Raw genomic sequence first — 17,986 nt, 5'->3', positions numbered from 1 at the left:
TGGAAGTGCTGCAGTAGTCATCATGCATGTGGAGAAGCTGCAGAAATGGAAACCAAAGGGAGTCGTGGGTGACGATGCAAAACTTGGGAAAGAGTTAGGAACAGACTTCTACTCCCAGTCATTTTGTGTTTTCTCTTATCCTGATTTATCTGTACCAAATTATCTCCACCCTGTGAAATGAAGATGGGAGTACCTCAAACTGCTTTGACATTTGTGGATCACAAGATAATGCAGAACATTAACTTGGTAACTCTTAGGCAGATGCCTGCCTAAGGGAATTGGAGAAGGTGCTCTTAGGAAAGTGCAGCTTGCAGAGCAACTTGCAGAAGGGTTCTGGTTCAGTCTCTGCCACAGCAAATCTGGTTAACAACAATCCAAGGATCTGTGTCATTGCATCTCATGTACAGCTCTTTATGGCTATTTTCTATCATCACCACTACTCTTGATGGTTTCTCAACTTGATAAATTCTGCACAGATGTGGAAGAAAGTTTTATCACTGCTCTGAGCAGCATACATTCTGTAAGAGAAAAAAGAGCTTTGCCATCATTTCGTTCCTCTTGGTTGCTGGTTAATCTCTTAACATCTTAGAAAAATCTTCCAGGCAGTACATGCTCACAGGGCTTTTTGTTACCAGAGATTAGTCAAGAAATTGTCTGTCAAATAATTGCACTGGGAAGGACTTTCCATGTGTGGGGAAATGTGCATGGAAAGTTTGACAGTTGTGTGCTGATTCCTCTTATTCACTGGTGTAGTGGATTTGCAGTGGGTTTGGATCTTAACTGTCATTAAAAATGAAATAGTTTTGTTAGCTAACGTTTCAACTGAAAATTGAAATACCTTCAGCCTGTCACATTTGCTATATGCAGTGTTCTCTAATATATGCCATTTCTAAGTAGTCTTTGAGTCCACTTAATAAACCATCTTATCTCTTTTTCTAAGTGTCTGTGTTGTGAAATCCTGATCCAACAGAGTGGACAATAAAAGGATGTGACCCAGACTGCAAACAAAGATGCTGTTGCTCTCCTTAACCTTCAGCTTTTCCAAAAGTGTAGTCTAGAATCAAAGCATATTTACTAAGTACTGTTTGGATGCTTGCATTAGTGCTCTTGCTAGCAAATGCATTGCAGAATTAATTGCATCAAGTTGATGCAACAGTTGAATTGCTTGGACTTCATTTTAACTACATTTCACTCCAATGAGCTGCTGGTCTTGTAACACGAGAGTACTTGCCATTTGTGCTGATTGCATAGTGCAGGAGTCGTCCAGTCTTAATGTATTTGTACTAAAACCAAGAAATAAACCTGGTGGGAAGTAGAAGCACTATGCTGCTAATGCAGTTCCCCCTCAGCTATCACAAAAAATAGTGAAAGAAAAAGTCAAACAAAAAAAACTCTGATATTCTTTATTTTTATTATAATTTTAACAACATGAGTAAATTGAAATCTGTAAGCAAAGCAATTACATGAAGAGGGTCTAATAAAGTTGTTCAAGCTACAACCTACTTTGATTGTTGAATCAAACTGAATAAAGCAGGCTGCTTTGATGGGCATTTAGCTTCCAAGAACATACTTAGCAGTGACATCTTCTTTTGCTTTGAGTGGCAATGATCTTCTATAGAATGGGAATTTCATGATCAACTGGAAGTTAAAAAATAAAATAAGATTCATCATTACTACAAATAAGACAGTTGTTGAACTAAGTGTTCAGTTCAGCTGGTGAAATCTCATCAGGACCTGACTGTGCAGCAGAAAACAAATCTGATACACTTGTTATTATTTCAGGATGAGTAAAAATTTCTCCCTGACCTGAGCAGAAGAGCAAGTCAAAATCTGGGATTCAAATCCTCAAATGTTCCATGACTAACTAGGGACTAATTAAGTGACTAAGGATCTTAAAACACACCCACATGCACACACACACAGACAACAAAAAACAACCAGCCAGGCAGTCCGAAGCTGTAAAAGAGTTTACAGGCCATTCCCTGAGGATGACTGTTTGAAATCTGAAATTTGTTTCTTCAAAAAGGCTTACTGAACAGGCCAAATTCTGTTCTGAGACTTCAGGAGCAACTTATGTGATTAGAAAGGGAGCTTTCCCAGGAGGACAGCTTTAACTGTAAAACTGGAAGAGGAGGGAAGGTGTAACGTACCCAGGCAAAAAACAGAAACAACAGCATGGATGATTTGCAGCCAGAGACATAGCCCCCAGGTGGTGCAGCTGCTGTTTAATTTCAGATTTTGTCTTCAGGAAAGTGGGGCTGATGGACCTTCTGCTGTATTTTTAAACTTCATCCTTTTGTGACAGTACTGAAAGGCTTTCCTGTCCAACATACCACGGCTGGATTTGGGGTGTTCCCCTTTGGCAGCTTCTCCAAACCTATCCACCTAGCACCCAGTTTTAAGAAACCTGAGAACTGCTCTAGTCACATTCTCTTCCCAAAGTGCCCATGCGTGTTTCAGATGAATGTACCTGCTTTGTTCTCCATCCAGAAGGCAGTGATATGCAGCAATGTCTTTCTCTAGCTGCTGCTTGTTGGTCAGCAGATTCTCACGATCCCGCTGCTGCTGCTCAGTTTCTGCTTTGATTTCTGCCATCTCTGCCTCCAGCTTGGAAATGACAGAGCCCAGGTTCTGCAGTTCGATCTCATGCCAGTGCTTGGCATCGTACAGGGAATTCTCCAGACCCCTCTTCTATAAGGCCAGGATAGCAGACATTAAAATAGTTTTAATATGCTTCAGAGTAATTTTTTTTTTCAGGTTTGGCCAATATCTTCATTGTCTATGCTTAAGTGGCAATCTAATATTATGAGAATTCCTTTCGTTAAACTGTCTGAAAAATGTGTATTATCATTACAAAAGTTGAACCAGTTTGGTTCCAAGGTGCTGGGCTCCTCATGAAAGCAGGCAGAGGAGGGCAACAAAGTTTGTGACAGGGTTGGGAGGCATGTCCTGAAAGGAGGAGCTAAGGGCACTTGGATTACATTGCCTGGAGAAGGCCAAAAGGTGATCTCATTGCTCCCTGCAGCTCCACGAGGAGGGGAAGCAGAGGGATGTGCTGGCTCTGCTCCTGGGAACCAATAGCAGGAAGGGAAGAAAAAGCTACATCAGGGGAGGCTCAGACTGGACATGAGGAAAAATTTCTTTACTATGAGGATGGTCGAATACTGGAACAGGCTTCTGAGTGAGGTGGCTGGTGCCTCATGCCTGTCATTGCTCAAGAGGCGTTTGCACAATGCCCTCAGTAACATGCCTTAGCTTTTGGTTACACCTGGAGAGGTCATGCAGTTGGTCTAGATGGTCACTGAAAGTCTCTTCCAGCTGAACTATTCTATGTTATAGAATACAACCTACCCAGCAATCTCAGTGAAACTTACTATTAAGGTGAGTATGGAGACACTGAAGACACAACGCAGAAAGCATGATGAAGCCACACAGAAGATAACCATTCAAAACCAATGTTACTTACCAAGGTTCTCAAGGACTCAGTTTCGGCTTGCAAGCTCTGTATTTTGCAGGCAGTTTCATGGAATTCAGTTCTCAGGCCCTCTACCAGTTCTTCCTCTTGGCTTCGCACTGCAGCTGTCGCTTCAGCCTGTTGCTGGTGCAAGATTATGACTTCTTGTTACAGTGTACTCAAATTATGTTTTAGCTGCCTTATGTTCCAACATGACAATTAATTTTTTTTTTCAGGCAAAAATTTTGTGGCAATTCTGATTTTGAGTTTGATTGCTGTATATTAAATTCCATCCATTATGGTTTGGATAGTTATTAGTGTCTAGGCAGTTATTTGTAAAATGGCCTATACATGTAAGCATACATACTTTGTCTATGTTAACAAAAGCTATCCAACATTCTTACTAGCATGTTTAAAATCACCTATGAAAATTATGTAATTATTCCTTGTCTTTTTTTTGTGGCCATACTATAACAATTTTCAGAAGTTAAGTGTTTTCACTTGGCCCATTTGATTTCAGATATATTCACACTGTCTTTTTTTCACATAGGATTCTATGAATCAGAGAAGAATTTATATCACAAAAGGCAGAAAAATCATTTCTCTTGATTGAGCTAAGTTATGCAATTTAATGCTCTTGATGCTTGCCATTTTTTATATATGTTACATTCAGGTGCCTCTAATATTGCAGAAGGAAAATATACTTTAGCCAAAATAAAATTTCTATACTTCTAACAATCTTTTAAATATACTTTTTTATACTTCTATACTATTTTGTGATCAAGGTTTTCAGGCTGTAGCTCTGGGCTCTCTAGCAAGAGTAATTGATTCTTCAGTCAAATCTTATATTTCTTCTCCAGATTACCACTGAAGTTAAACCATGTAAAATACTTCCATTCTACCTTGAAAATTAATTTTGGTTCTCTCCTGATTTTCTAATCATGCATACTTTTATTTTACATGTTAAGATCAAATAATAATAATAATAAAAGCCCTAGGACTGTGCACCAGAAATCATTTTTGTGACAGGCTGGAGTCATCTGTAGAACTCCTCATTTTATTATAAAATGAGGTGAACCATACACCTTGGTTATCTTGGTGAATGAGATGATCTCAGGTGCAGCCCAAATCTCAGCAGAGACCTCGTAACAGTTAAGCACCAGTTAATTCTGAAATCGAATTTTAGGACTTATGAACCTGTGTTGCACAGGGATGGATGTCAAACTACAGATCAAAACTGTCCTTTTCAGCAAGTTTCACAGAGCCTGTATTTTCAAGAAATATTTTATAGAGGTTGTGCTTCAGGTACTAGGACTGTTAATGCCTCTTTTTAAAGGGAGACATAGGTTAAGAAGGATCCTTTTTCATCTGTATTTACAGCCTATACATGTTGCACAATGCCTTCCAGCACTCATTCACGTTCACCCTACTGGTGGCCCGTATACTACCTGTAAATCCTGCTTCCTCTCACCATACGTGATGCTGGGGCTCCTGCAGGAATTGCCCTAAGCTTTTAAAGGCTCCATAACACAAGTGAGGTCAATGACACAAAAGGCAGATGGAGATGGCCCACCAGACCTTAAATATTGAGGATGGCATAGGAAGAGATGCAGTGGATGAGCTGTAAAGATTTTGGTGCACACAAATCGTCTGTGGCCTCCTTCTAGGATTACCAGTTGAGTCATCCCAAGGAGTCCATATGGAACATGCTGCTGGGCATGAAATTTGGCTTCCGATTTGGGATTCCTTCTGCAGAGAAGTGCAGATATAACGTTCTTACCCTCTTCACTAGGCAGATGGTATTTTCTTGGGCCTCTGCCCTTCCTGGTCCTGAGGCACTCCACAAATAAAGGCTGTACTGAATTGTGGTGCCCACAAACAGCTTGATAACAGAAGCAGAGAATGAAATCATCCTCTGAAATCTCTAGCCCTTTAGTGCTTGAACTTCTTAGGAATGCATGGATTTCAAAAACATCTGTGCAATTCTGAGTCAGGCGTTCTGCAAGAGCGCAGAATCTCTCATTAATGTCTTTTTAATGCAATCAAGATAATTAAAGTATGACTGGGGATAAGACACAAACATCCAGGGTGTGATCAGCATGATATCTGTAGAGGGGTGCAGGCATTGTTAATGCTTTCACTGGTCAGGGATTATGTTAGCAAAGCAGTGAGGAAGGAGAAACAACTGACAATCCATGAGATTTTCTAAACCTTTTATGAGTGATAATGTGGGGGGTGGCAGGAAAAACTGTGCAATTGTGTGTGCAGGACAGAGCGCTGCCATGGATCAACAGCTGGTCAAGAAATGCAGAGGAAGATTAAGGTCTAGGCTCATTATGATAGAATTTTAACAGCATGGTGCATCAAGCTGTACAGCCTCGTGGATAAATAATGAACTAGAAAGACTTACAGGTAACAAAAGGAGAATAGTAATGAGCAAAGGAAAATTCATGGAATCAAACTCCATGAATGAGCAGCACCACTTCACTAAGTGGAGATCAGTGTTGACTAATAAAAAGTAAAGACCCATGCAGAGGAGGAAAAAAAAAAAGCCAAGCAACATTAAATAGCTTTCATACCTTACAAAGGTTTAAATTACTGTGTCAATTCAGGGAAAGAATCTGTGCATTACGTGCAGAGCTCAAAGCAAAGGACTGGAGTTTTAAGGTTATTTATTCAACTAAAACATCCCACATAAAACACCATTAGGTATAATCTGTTTTTGTGCATAAATACCCATGAAAACCAATCCAAAAATTGCAAGTCCAGTTGAAAGAAAAAGTAAGCGAGGCAAATAATTCGTCAGAAATTAAGGAGTTCTCATCCTCTTTCAATGATGCAAAAGTGCAAAGACAAATTTGTTGCCATGTGGATGAAAAAATGGTGTGACCCAGCAGCACAGGGAGGCTGGAAGAAGTGATGGACATAATTAGCGTAGCTCCTGTTACCTGTATAAATAATAACAAAGTATATTTATCTGGTTGAGATACAAAGCTGCATGATCTGAGTTTAATTTGGGGACAAAAAGAACCCAAGCTAGAATGTTATACCAGAAACTGTTCAAAACCAGAACTGTTCTTCCCAGAAATCTCTGATATTCTGATTCTTTCTTCCACTAGAAAAGCGAATCAAAACAATTACAACTGCAACAGATCTTTAAAGTAAGAAAAGATCTGACTAAGGTGGTGAAGCAAGGAGGGGCCAGGCTTTGTCTGCCTGTCAGTTTCTCTGCCGCATCTGGTGTTGGCCTCAATTGAAATCACAACTGTGGGATCAAATGGTCATTTTGAGCTGGCAGTTTTCTCTCCAAATCATATATGTGAGCAGATGAAAGGTTGGAGGTATGAAGGAAATGGAGAGAATGAAGTTGCGACTGACAGTGTGCACATACAGGGGAATAATTAGAACAGGAAAGTGAGGACACTGAAGAATGTGGGTCCTCCAGGATAAACTCCTAGTTGGCCCCTTGTACATTCCCTAGCATCTTAGATATCACTGTTGCCATACAATTTGTTTTCTTCATTTTGAAAGTAGACACAAACTCAGAACTTTCATATGCCTTTGCAAATGTATTTCTTGCTTTTCTTCTTTCTCTTTGGAACCACCTCCCCATACCCTTCCCATAGTAACTCTGTATCAAAGGACAGATGAGACTGTGTCTTTGCTAAATATCTCTGTAGCACAGCTGTAGTTACGATTTGATGTGCCACCACCAACTCAGAATTAGACAGCTGTTAAAATACAGGATCATGAACTTAATGCTTCAGTTCTGCACAAATACTTCAGTCAGGCAGGAAAATAAGTGATTCTTTGTGACAGAGGAAGAGCTGCATTAGAAGGCTGGTTTAGATTCAGCATCAAGAGAGGAGACAACTTCCAAAGAGAATGTCTATTATCACTTTTCATTTCCAGTTTTCCCACTGCTGCCAAAGGAAACAATTTCAAGGAGAAACAGATGAGGAATGCATAGCTGTATAACTGGCACAGAGCAATGTATTCTGCCCTTTTGATTTATGGGTCTCTGTACATTCTCTGGAGAAGGAATGGCCCCAGTAAGTAGGGTAATGATTTTTGCAACCTCCACAGGAGGTATCAAGTGATTAAGTTCATTTTTCTTAGCCAGTGTTGCAGAGCCCTTAGAAGTCTCCCACAAATACCTGTGATATCAGCAGCGCCATTTCCAAACAAAAACACCAAAACCGAAAACCAGCCCTTGAAGTTATTGCAAAGCGCTGGACAGATTTTAGGTTTGCTTTGAATCTCTAGATGTTGGAGTAACTTATGGACACTGGCATCAGTGCCTACCTTGGTACGGAGCAGGGCACCTGCCTCAGCACGATTCTTTTCAATGTCTCTCTCCCAGTGGATTCGGATTTTTTCCAGTATGTTGTCCAGGCCACTTCCCAGGGGAACATCAAGTTCTTCCAGCTGAGATCCAGCAAGCTGTTTGTACAATACCTTCACATCCTTGAAGAACAATAACAGAGATAAGAAAAAGTGAAATGGATCGCTGAAAGGTAGCATCAGAAAGGAGTTTGAGGAAGAGCTATTTTGGTGCCACAGAGAAATTAAACCTGGTCCCCAGAGGTGCCTCAGTGTTAGTGATTTAGTGCACTGGAGAGTTTCAGTGGCATTGGCTGAATGCAGAGGGAGAGGAGCTGCTGGGAAGCTGTTGTTTTCTTTGTGCCACATGTGCAGGGAGAGAAGAGCATCAATGCCAACTTTGTTTCACAATAAACATTGCAGTAATACATGGAAGTTTAAAGGGGATCTTGTACATCTATTCCAATTTTCCATGTTTTCCCTCTTATCTAAAAGAAATTCCATCTTTCTTGTGGCTTGCAGTGGTATTGAAGCCACTGGTCACTTTCAGCAAAAAGCCAGTCCCGGGCATAGGCTCATGAAAGTGGGGAGGGGATGAAGCTTTCCCTTGGCAACCCAAACCTCCACATGCCTACCAGTATTGCTGAAATCTTGTATCTGGAAAAAATCAGCTGAAAGAAATGTAAGGCCAGAGCCTCACATGCACAATACATCCCAATTCAATTTCTCCTCTACTTTAGAACCATCAGCACAACTGCTGACTGCCTCCTACGTGAGTTAAGTGCAGCTGCCTAATTGAGGCCCCATTGGTGAAGATCTGGGCCAGATCCTGAAATCCTTGCTGAAGGGAATAAACCACAGTCATGCAAATAGTGCAGGTGAACGTCATGAGTAACTGGGGATGTATTGCAAAGCGGGGCTACGTGGCGATCCACCTCCAGCTACCTGTACCTGCTGCTTCCTTCAGTGCAGTGCTCAGCGGAGGCTCAGTTTTGGGAACCAGGCATTGTGCTCAGCTACATCCTGAGCCACACTGAGTTAGCACACAGTGTCAGCTCAGCAGGAGTGGAGCGAATCCCCTGTACAGGCATTTTCTCTTTACATCTCTGTGGCTGTGAATCTGACCTCTTGCTGCTGGGATTTCCACATTCAGATGTCCAACCTTGTGAATGTCTTGTCTCCTATCCAGCAAGAAATGGGGTGTGGACATCTGTTCAGTGCCATATTTATCAGACAGGAAAGAGTTGACACTCACATCTATGTAACCTTATCATGACTCAAAAGTTAGCACTGTATATTAACAGAGAGGAGAACAGAAGGAAGTTTCCCCCATCAGGAGATGGCAGGTGCAGTGCTCCAGTGCTTGCTCTGCCCAGTGCACAATGCCAGCCACATGAAGCAGGCACACATTAGCTCTGCAGCACCCTGAGCCTGGACTTACTTCTTCATGAGTCTTTGACAGCAAAGTTAGCTCCTCTTTCATGCTTTCTATCTGGCTCTCCAGATCCATTTTAGTTAAATTAGCATCATCAATCACTTTGTAAAGGGAATTAATTTCATCTTCCACTGCCTTTCTGAATGGCTGTTCATTTTCATACCTGTAGAGGGGAAAATAAAACAGGCACAGCTCAGCAAGAAAAATGTGCATCTTTTTAATGACTCCATTATGTTAATTAGCTCTCGTGTCCCTGACAGAGGCACAGAAACACATGAGATGTGCTCTGCCCTCACCTTTGTCTCGATGTACCTTGTCATTAACTCTGGGCCTAATGAAAGAGGCCAGCCAGCCGGCTGCGGTGCAGCAGTGTCAGGCTGACAGCACTCCTGATAAGCATGGGGAGGCAAGTTGTCTTCTACTAGGCCTGACGTTTGTATACCATATGAATACGTGTGGATTTTTCTGTTTCTCAGTGTGACTGCTGTGGCAGCTGCTGCTGCCGCCTGCTCCTCCCTGCCATACTCTCGGGTCATCAGGACATACAGTAGAACAACAGCGTGGTGTTTATCTTTCTCTCCACTGCACACACACTTTATTTTTTAAACCACTTAAAATACGTGTAGCCTAGAGGATGTAAAGCAACAAACAATAAAAAGACAACCCTATGAACATGACTAATGCACATTCTGATGTGATTAAATAAAATAATACCCAAGGGGAGAATCAGAAGTTTAAGGGATGACAAAACTCATGGAAAATGGCTATTTGTAAATGTGCAAGTCCATTATGAGTAAAAACTAGAAGGATCAGGCCCTGTGAGTAATACTTACAGAGCTTCACGTGTTCATGTACATAAATATTAGGCTTTACAAACAGAAAGACTTTTTAAAAAGTCGTTTATCGTTACTTTGGATCTTCTTTCACTATTCATTTCTCTCAGTTAAGAGAAGGAAAATAAATGCAGCCCATTTCTCTTCCCTTATCTGATGTTTCCACAGCAAGGTTTGTAGTGGTGCACTGTTTGTGTTTCAGGTGCTGCAGCAGAACAGTCAACAGTTCTAAAACCACCGCTGCAGCACTGCAAATTGGAACTAAAAATCAAACAAACACTTGCCTCTGTAAAGTATCAATACTAATCTGAATGAATACTGGCCTCTCAGGAAGAGATCAATGCTCATATATCAAAGAATAACATTACACATGATTAGATTAATAAATACTAATCTTCAGAACCCGTTCCAAAATAATGCTAGAATTGTAGTCATTTTGCTGTGTTACAACAACCCTCCCACTTTATGTGGGCTAATAGTCACTGAGCCTTACACCGCCACTGAGTAAGCATTTGCCAAAGCAAAGTGTCAGGGAAGCGGGCCAGCCAGGTGCAGCCACAGGTCTTACCTGTCCTTAAAGTCTTCAGCAGAGGCCTGAATGTTCTCGGTGTGCAGCATGAGACGGGCGTTTTCAAGGACTGCTTCGCCAACCTGGAAGGGAGAGACAACACAGCTCAAGCAATTAGCATCTCACACGGGCACTACCTGCACGGCCCATCTGTCTTAAGCAGATGAACAGTTCTGATTCTGAAAATAATCTTTCAGCCTGGGGCTGTTCACGACTCATTCCAGGTAATTTAAGCAATGAGCTTTGTACATATCAATTCACAGTTTGTCTGCAAATTGGCTGTGATTTTTCACCGACACGTTCATTGCTCCTAAAGATTCATCTTCTTGTAGAAACACATTCATCCTGACTGTCAGCTGGTCACAAGGGGTAAAATTCATTACTGCACACAGGGTATGTTCAGCATTTAAGTCCCACTTAGAGTTTCTAGATACAGTTTAAGGAGCATTTATGCAGCTCCTATTCTACTTCCCATATCAGCAGTCCTCCTCAGGGTTGTCATCTTCCGTGAGCCAAGGAATATTTGATGCTTGTGCCTTGAGTGAGTGGTCCTCAGCTCCCAGAGCACTGTTTTTCTTCTCTGATGGGATTGCATACGATCTTGCTGTAGATACAAGACCTGGGAAGCAGTCAGTCTTCAAATATTATTACAGCAAATGTGAAGAGCTTTGGAGAGACTGTGCAAATAAGACTGTGGTATCATTGCTAAGATTCTTTTGTGTAGCTTTAATCCCCAGGAGGCACTTGAGGGGCAATCAAACCTGAAAGGCTTGTGACACAGCACTCTGTTGGGTTATACAAAATGATAAAAAAGTAAAAAAGGCCACAGCCTGCCTTAGAGCATCACGTGCACTGGCTGAATAAAGGCCCAATTTGCTATTGGGGTGACAGCAAACACTTAGATCAGAGGCTCCACAGGCCCAGCCATCTGAGGCCGCTGCTGCTCTCTGGAGGAACTGAACAACAGAGCTTGGAGCCAGAGAGGCCATGATGATGGCTGGGACCAACCACCCAGGACCAGCAACAAACTGGAACTGGGGACCTTCCCGGAAGTGCACTCAGTACACACCCAGTCCCACTGTCTGCACCTCAATTCCTTGCCTCAGAGAATGCTGCCATGTGACAGGGTTGGTAGTGAAGGAGCAAGAGCAGGAGGCTGCATGGTTCTACAGGAGCCTGTAGGGCTGTGACAGGCTGAGTAAAGAAACATCTCTTTGGTCTGTTCCAGGAGATACATACAGAGATTTGTGGTGGAAACCAAACCACTACAGGAATAGGAGCAGATTCTCAAGTGGGCCAGGAAAACTCTATATGTAGAAATCTTACTTTGGATAATTAATTCTTCAACTGTATGGGATTGCAAATCCCTTGAAGTGTTCTGTTCTCCCAAGGTGAAACACACTGCACAACATGGGGCATCAAGGCTGCGTCCAGACAAGTAATCCCAACTACTGCCAGTGGGATCAGTGCCGTAGTGTGATCCTCCTACCTGCTCCACAGCCTGCTGCTCAGTGAAGGGGTAGAGGTGGAAATGCAACACTTAAGCCTAGATATGTGATAATTAACATCAGTCATTACAAAAAGTGGCCCGCTACCATAAATTCTTACAAACTCATAGACTAGGAGAGAGCTGGGGAATAACTTATTCCCCACATTGAGATGTTCACGGTAGAAGTTTGGAAGTTAGTAGCACTCTGCATTTTTTAAATCTGAGGAGGTACTGGAGTAAAAGTAATGACTCACTTACTTCTCACCTGCTGTTATAAGCAACAGGAAAAGGTGGCTGTACAATCAATAAATACACAATTAGCAGAGCAACATGGTTAGGTTGGTATTCTACAGGTCATATAACTAGGATTATCACGGTGGAAAGAGGTAATCAAAAATAAATGAAAATGCTCACCCCATTCTAGGCTTGCAGAAAAAAACTCTAAAGGGAGCAGCCTCCAGAAAGAGACCCTTCCCCATGACAGTCAGCCCTTAAATGGGGTCTAGGAGAAGTGCAGCCAGGCTCCACCCCTTCAGTCACACAGCTAAATCGCCTTCACCTGTGCTCCATGGCTGACTCAGTGCTTGCCTCAGGTGATCAATCAGTGGTTCAGGTTGTGATACAACAGTTCCAATACAGTGGCCATGGCTGGAGGCCCGATCCTGCCAGCTTTAGCTTAGACTGGCTTCCAGAGGAAACAGAACTCGTGCCATTGCATGTTGAGCTGACAGTTTTTCTTTTATAACTCTGGGATTTCTTGGCCAGTTCCAAATGATATGCTAGAGGACTGGACCATATAAAAGACTGCAAGTTCCTACATGTGTCATGAAAGTAGTATCTAGACAGAGGTGCTGAATTCCTCATATGTCACTAAGGGCCAAAAGCCTCCGTTTAGGTCTGAGAAACCTTCAAAGCACAGAGTAATGTACAGAAGTCAGAGATGTTACAAAAGATACAGGTGTGGGCAGAGAACATGTCTTGTGGCACAGCAGCCAGACCAGCCACAAGACCTTTGCATGCTCTCCAGCACACAGAGATGGCTCAGCTTCAGCACTCAGATCCTTATTTCCTCCTCCCTGCTCTGTTGCAGCCTCCCTGGACTAGCACTGAGCCCCAGGTACTCCCTTCTGGGGCATTTGGGGGCTTTGGGGCCATGCTGTTGCGTCTCTTTATCCCCTTGCAGGATGGAGAAAGGACCACGTGGCAGCAGCATGGAGGTAGGAGTACTTTGACCCACACACCGACTGAATCTTCTTTCCTCAGTTTCAGAAAAATTGATCCCGGAATCCTTTTTTTTTCCCCTTAGTTTCTACAGAAATTATTGCATTTTGTCCTCCTGCTGCCACTCATACACGAATGGATGAAGCTGGTATTTTTTCCCTCTCTCTACTCAGCATAAATAAACTCTGTCCCGCGATTTGCCCTGACCTGCCAAAACAAGTCCTTTTACCTCCAGCTGTGAGCCCACGCAGTAGCAGTATCTGACCGTATGTCTATGGAAAATGAAAGCCTTTGAGGAAACCGGGAATACTTTGCCAGCAAATATGTACAGTGCAGTTCAGACAGATGTCAATCACTAAGTGGAGAAGTGGAGTTCAGTGCAAAATTGCTTATGGTCCGCAATGGTAGCAGGAGCAGGGAAGAGCTGGTAATTTTCCACTGCCTGCATTTCTGCCTCTATGCGGAGGCAAAATGTTTTTTTAAAGTGCTTTGTAATAGTAATCCCATGGTTTTGCTGAAGCGCTTGGGATAACCTGTTGGTCAGAGCTGACCCCCTCCAGCAGGCAGTGAAAACCCCTCACAGACCTGCTGCTGGCACCAGATGCCTCGTGGCAACTTCAGGGCTTCACAAGATGGCACAAACCTGAACAGTGCCACAGAAATAAAAACGGTATGAAAAAAGGATTTGGAAGATGGCAGTCACCACTGTAATCTGCAGAAGTGAGCTGTGTACCATTTAAATACAGCAGTGAACTTGAAGGATTGTTACTCCATAAACCAAGTTTCATGAGAAATTCTAATTTACATGAGCCCTTTTACCGGCTTAAAAAGAGGAGGTGTAAGACTCCCATCTAGCGGCTCTTCCCTTTGATTTAGTTCTCCTAATAATCAACAACTAGATCCAAACACACAGCATTAGACTGATTTGCAGTCACCCTGCTGACACACATAGGAAAAGATGCAATGTAGCAGTTTAGGAAACACCCTTGCTTGTGTCTGCAGGCCATGGGAGGGCCCTGCTGGCTCCATTTGCAAAGCCCAAAGCAGGACTGTGCTGCCTCGGGGGGCTGCTGCGGGCTTCACTCTGCCAGGCAACTGTTAGAGCTCAAATACAAATAACAAAAGCTCCTTTAAGCCCCATGTTGCCTTTCTGCATTTGGATCTGTGATGCACATACACCTTCATCTGAAAGTGTGTTTTTTCAGCTCAAGTTAACACTGAATATTTGTGATACGAAACAATTAGAATGCCTCAACAGTTTTCTTTAACTTCACCTTGTGGGCGTGAAAACGCAACTTGAACTTTTAGCAAAGCTTTCATATTTGAATAGAAGCTACTGCCTCACCAGGCTGCACTGACACCCACGTTCACTGGGCTATGTCTGGCAGCAAGAAAAACCGTGTGCTTTGAGCATGCAGACTCCATCCCTGCTGATGTGTGATGGCACTAACAGGCCAAACTTAGCCCTGGTGGCTGGCAGTTCTCATTTTAGCAGAGATCTGACCAAGTTTGGGATTGCACAATTTACCACACCTTCTGAATTCTTAGCTATGCTTTATTGATAGTTTTGCATAGGTCTGTTCTTACCAATGTCTGATGACTTTCTGGATGCTGCTGAGTCCATGGCCTCAGGTGTGATAACAAGTCTCATGTGTTGATTATTCATATAACAGAAAATCATTTGGGCTTTTAATTTTGCATATGATGCCTTCACAGGAAGACTTTGTAAGACCCTGGCTTAATCTTTGCTTCTACATGCTGAAATGAATGGTTTCTATCAGACCACTGCCTCCAACACATTCCAATTCAAAGCCAGGCCAGACTAAAGGCTCATGATCCATGTGCTGCTGCTCAAGTGTCAAGCACTGAAGCTGCAATGCTTTTGGCCAGCCTCTCACAGCTGGGGCTGTTTTCAGAGCCCAAAGGAGAAAAGCATGAAAGTAGCAAGAGCGGCCTTTTGTTCGCTGTCTTGGGAAAAGTAGCACCTGTATAGAGGCCGGGGAGATTGATATGTACTCTGTAAAACCTGTAATGTTGCCTGCACGCGAGGTTAAAAGCTAACAACCCCACCTCACAGCTGAATGTGAAAGTGGTTGAGGTTTACGCTGTCATAGAATTGGTTATCCCACTGCACACGGAATTCAGACGGCATTTAAGGCATTCTGGGTGCAGCCTTGCCCTAAAAGTGCAGCACACTAACCACACACCCTCTTTCCTGAGCCAGAGGTACAACTCCTCGTTAACGCCTACTACAACACCCCTGTGGCACAGCACACAAGTTCTTGGGGAATGTGAAGCTGCCTTTCAGGCCTCCTGAAGACCATCCAACAGGGTCCTAAAGGAATCGCCCCCTCTAAGACTGTTGTAAGACATCAGAGCTTACGAATGGCAAGACTATGGGCTGGAGAGCCAAGGAGCACTGAAGGAAGGAAGCAGAGCCTCATCCTCCCTGCAGCAGGACACTGGCAAGCAGAGCCTGACTGCTTCCAGCTCCTTTACTCCCAGCAAAAGGAATCAGGAGGATGTGATCCTTTGGGGCTTGTTGCTGGTCCACAGCATTAATGTGAGCTTGGTACCCCAGGCAGTGCTTCTCTTTGGAGCCTCCCAGGACTGCACCGCCTGTGCTCTGTGGGGATGTGGGAGCAAGGGGTGGCCACAATGGGAAGCAAAGGGATGGAGTCGCTCATTTGCAGTCATGTAATGATTATTTTTCAATAAATAGAGCTTTTGGAAAATGTGATAAAGCAAACAAGGGAATAAAGTAAAAATCCGAATTGCTAATTAATAAAAAAAACCACCAACACAACCAACAGGCTTGTAATGATATCAGGATGATGGATAAGCTAATTCAGTCCTAGCAGTTTCCTTTTAATAATTTTGATGCTCAGCTTAATAACCACAGCTAAGGAAGAAAAATATTAAAGAAATCGCCCATTTCCACAAGAGCAGAGTATGGCACTTCGGGGTGCATTTCAATCACTCCCATGCACAGGATGCCTCAGGCAATTCTCCTCCTTAATAAGCATTTTCCATGGCACGCTGCAAAATGTTAAGGCAGTAATTATCATGAGGACAGACTTAACACCCTCTGTGTCGGCTGCACACACCAGATTATGCCACGCTTCTCCCCAGCCACACCACTCACCTGGTGGTACACGGCCTCCCAGCTCTCCCGCAGCGCGCCCCAGCTGCCCACGCTGGAGGACTTCTTGTCCAGATAGACTCGGATGTGCTCTTCCAGCTCCTGGTTGACCTGCTCGAGGGCCCGCACCTTCTCGATGTACTCCACCAGGCAGCCGTTCAGGCTCTCGTAGGAGAGCCCCCTGCCCTTCTCCAGCCCCGTGGCCAGGGGCACGGCGGAGCAGGAGCTGCGCAGGCCTTGCAGGAAGACGCTGCTGATGCCCAGCGCTCGGCGGGACACGCGGGTGCCCAAGCTGCTCACTCCTCCGGTGGGCACGGCACCCACGTAGACGCCGGGCGGCCTCGACAGGCTGCCCACGCTCACCCGGCGCCCCGGGCCCCCCACGCTCTCGGTGGCGGAGGAAGGGGCTTGCTGCCCCAGGAAGGACGACCGGCGCCTGGGCAAGGGCATGCTGCCGCTGCGGCCCGCTCAGCCCCGCCGCCAGCCCCGCACTGGCGGGAGGGATGTGCCGAGCCCAGCAGGTCGGGGCTCGGTGGGGCTTTCGGCTTTGTGCGACGGCTTTCTGGAAGGCGGGCTTTGTGCATTGTCCGGGCGGCCGCTGGGTCAGCAATCCATTTCAGGGGAAATCTCCCTGCTGCTGCTGCTGCAAATGTGGCAGATGAACAGCACAATGGTGTTTACAGGCACAGCGGGGCAGGAATTCATGACAGCGTACGTGTGAAAATGCCAGCGGTGTTTTCTGCGCTGACGTCCGGATGATCTCCTGCCCTAATCCATCCATCCATGAATTACAAACACACTAGCTGCTTGCTTACTCCAGACAGGCCCTCCTGCAGCAAGACATTACTTCAAGTTAACCAAAACCAACCTCTGAGGCACCTGCGGAGCCGTGGCCATGCCCAGCCCACGTTTTGCTGCTGCAGGGACTTGAATTCCTCCTCATTCTATGGACAGCTTCTGGGTTTCTCGGTGTTTCGGCCCCACCAGGGCACGCGGACCTGGCCCAGCAATCTCAGCTCAGGGGCACGCACCCTTCACATCTCTGCTTGACTTTTAAGTACAAACACAATGAGACTGCTGGAGGTCAGCTTGGCACTGCTCCTTTGTGTGAAGCCTGTGGACACCACAGCATCTCACAGCTCTGCATGTGGCTTTGAGTACTTTCTGGGTGTTGCGGACTGAGGTTTCCAAGCAAACTGGACTGGCTAAAGGAGAGGAATCCTTCAGTGAGTTTGTATAGTCCAGTGACAACTTGATTTGTTTCTTTGCCAACTTGTTCTCCCCTTACACCCCCTTTTCAAAATACCCAGTAGCTGAAGATCCCCATCTGATTGCTTTTGCTCTTTACAAGATGCTCAGGAAGCCTTTACTCTGTCACTAGCCAGCAGTTTGCAGGGGGCTGCTTGGTATTCCATCAGGAGGATCACAGGTACCTCCTGATGGAGGTCCCTCACTGTTTGTTGCTTGTCCCACACCTTCCCTCATGCCTGCCCCTGTACACACACTCTGTCTTACTGCCTG

General features: G+C 44.4%; 1 protein-coding gene and 1 long non-coding RNA gene across 14 annotated transcripts in view; one reads left to right on the top strand and one right to left on the bottom strand.

Moving 5' to 3' along the window:
- The window catches only part of LOC104911546 (uncharacterized), a 67,831-nt gene that overhangs the window by 1,386 nt on the left and 48,459 nt on the right, over positions 1–17,986 (top strand). The gene's annotated exons all lie outside the window — the stretch shown is intronic.
- BFSP2 (beaded filament structural protein 2) lies at positions 2,153–16,937 on the bottom strand. The gene is made up of 7 exons (XM_031553963.2): positions 16,469–16,937; positions 11,086–11,232; positions 10,614–10,696; positions 9,219–9,375; positions 7,760–7,921; positions 3,467–3,598; positions 2,153–2,691 (listed from the first exon to the last, which is right to left on the bottom strand). Exons 1-7 carry the CDS (start codon positions 16,913–16,915, stop codon positions 2,386–2,388), a joined length of 1,434 nt encoding a protein of 477 aa, XP_031409823.2. The 5' UTR covers positions 16,916–16,937; the 3' UTR covers positions 2,153–2,385.

This window comes from Meleagris gallopavo, chromosome 6 (assembly GCF_905368555.1).
Source record: "Meleagris gallopavo chromosome 6, MGAL_WU_HG_1.1, whole genome shotgun sequence".
Classification (NCBI taxonomy): Eukaryota; Metazoa; Chordata; class Aves; order Galliformes; family Phasianidae; genus Meleagris; species Meleagris gallopavo.
This window is presented reverse-complemented; position numbering and strand designations above follow the sequence as displayed.

Coding starts and splice junctions, on each gene's coding strand:
- BFSP2 (XM_031553963.2), bottom strand. CDS start 16,915: ATGCCCTTGCCCAGGCGCCGGTCGTCCTTCCTGGGGCAGCAAGCCCCT. Junction 11,233..16,468: donor GGGAGGCCGTGTACCACCAG/GTGAGTGGTGTG, acceptor ACTGCTTCCCAG/GTCTTGTATCTACAGCAAGA. Junction 10,697..11,085: donor TGAGGAGGACTGCTGATATG/GGAAGTAGAATA, acceptor TCTCCCTTCCAG/GTTGGCGAAGCAGTCCTTGA.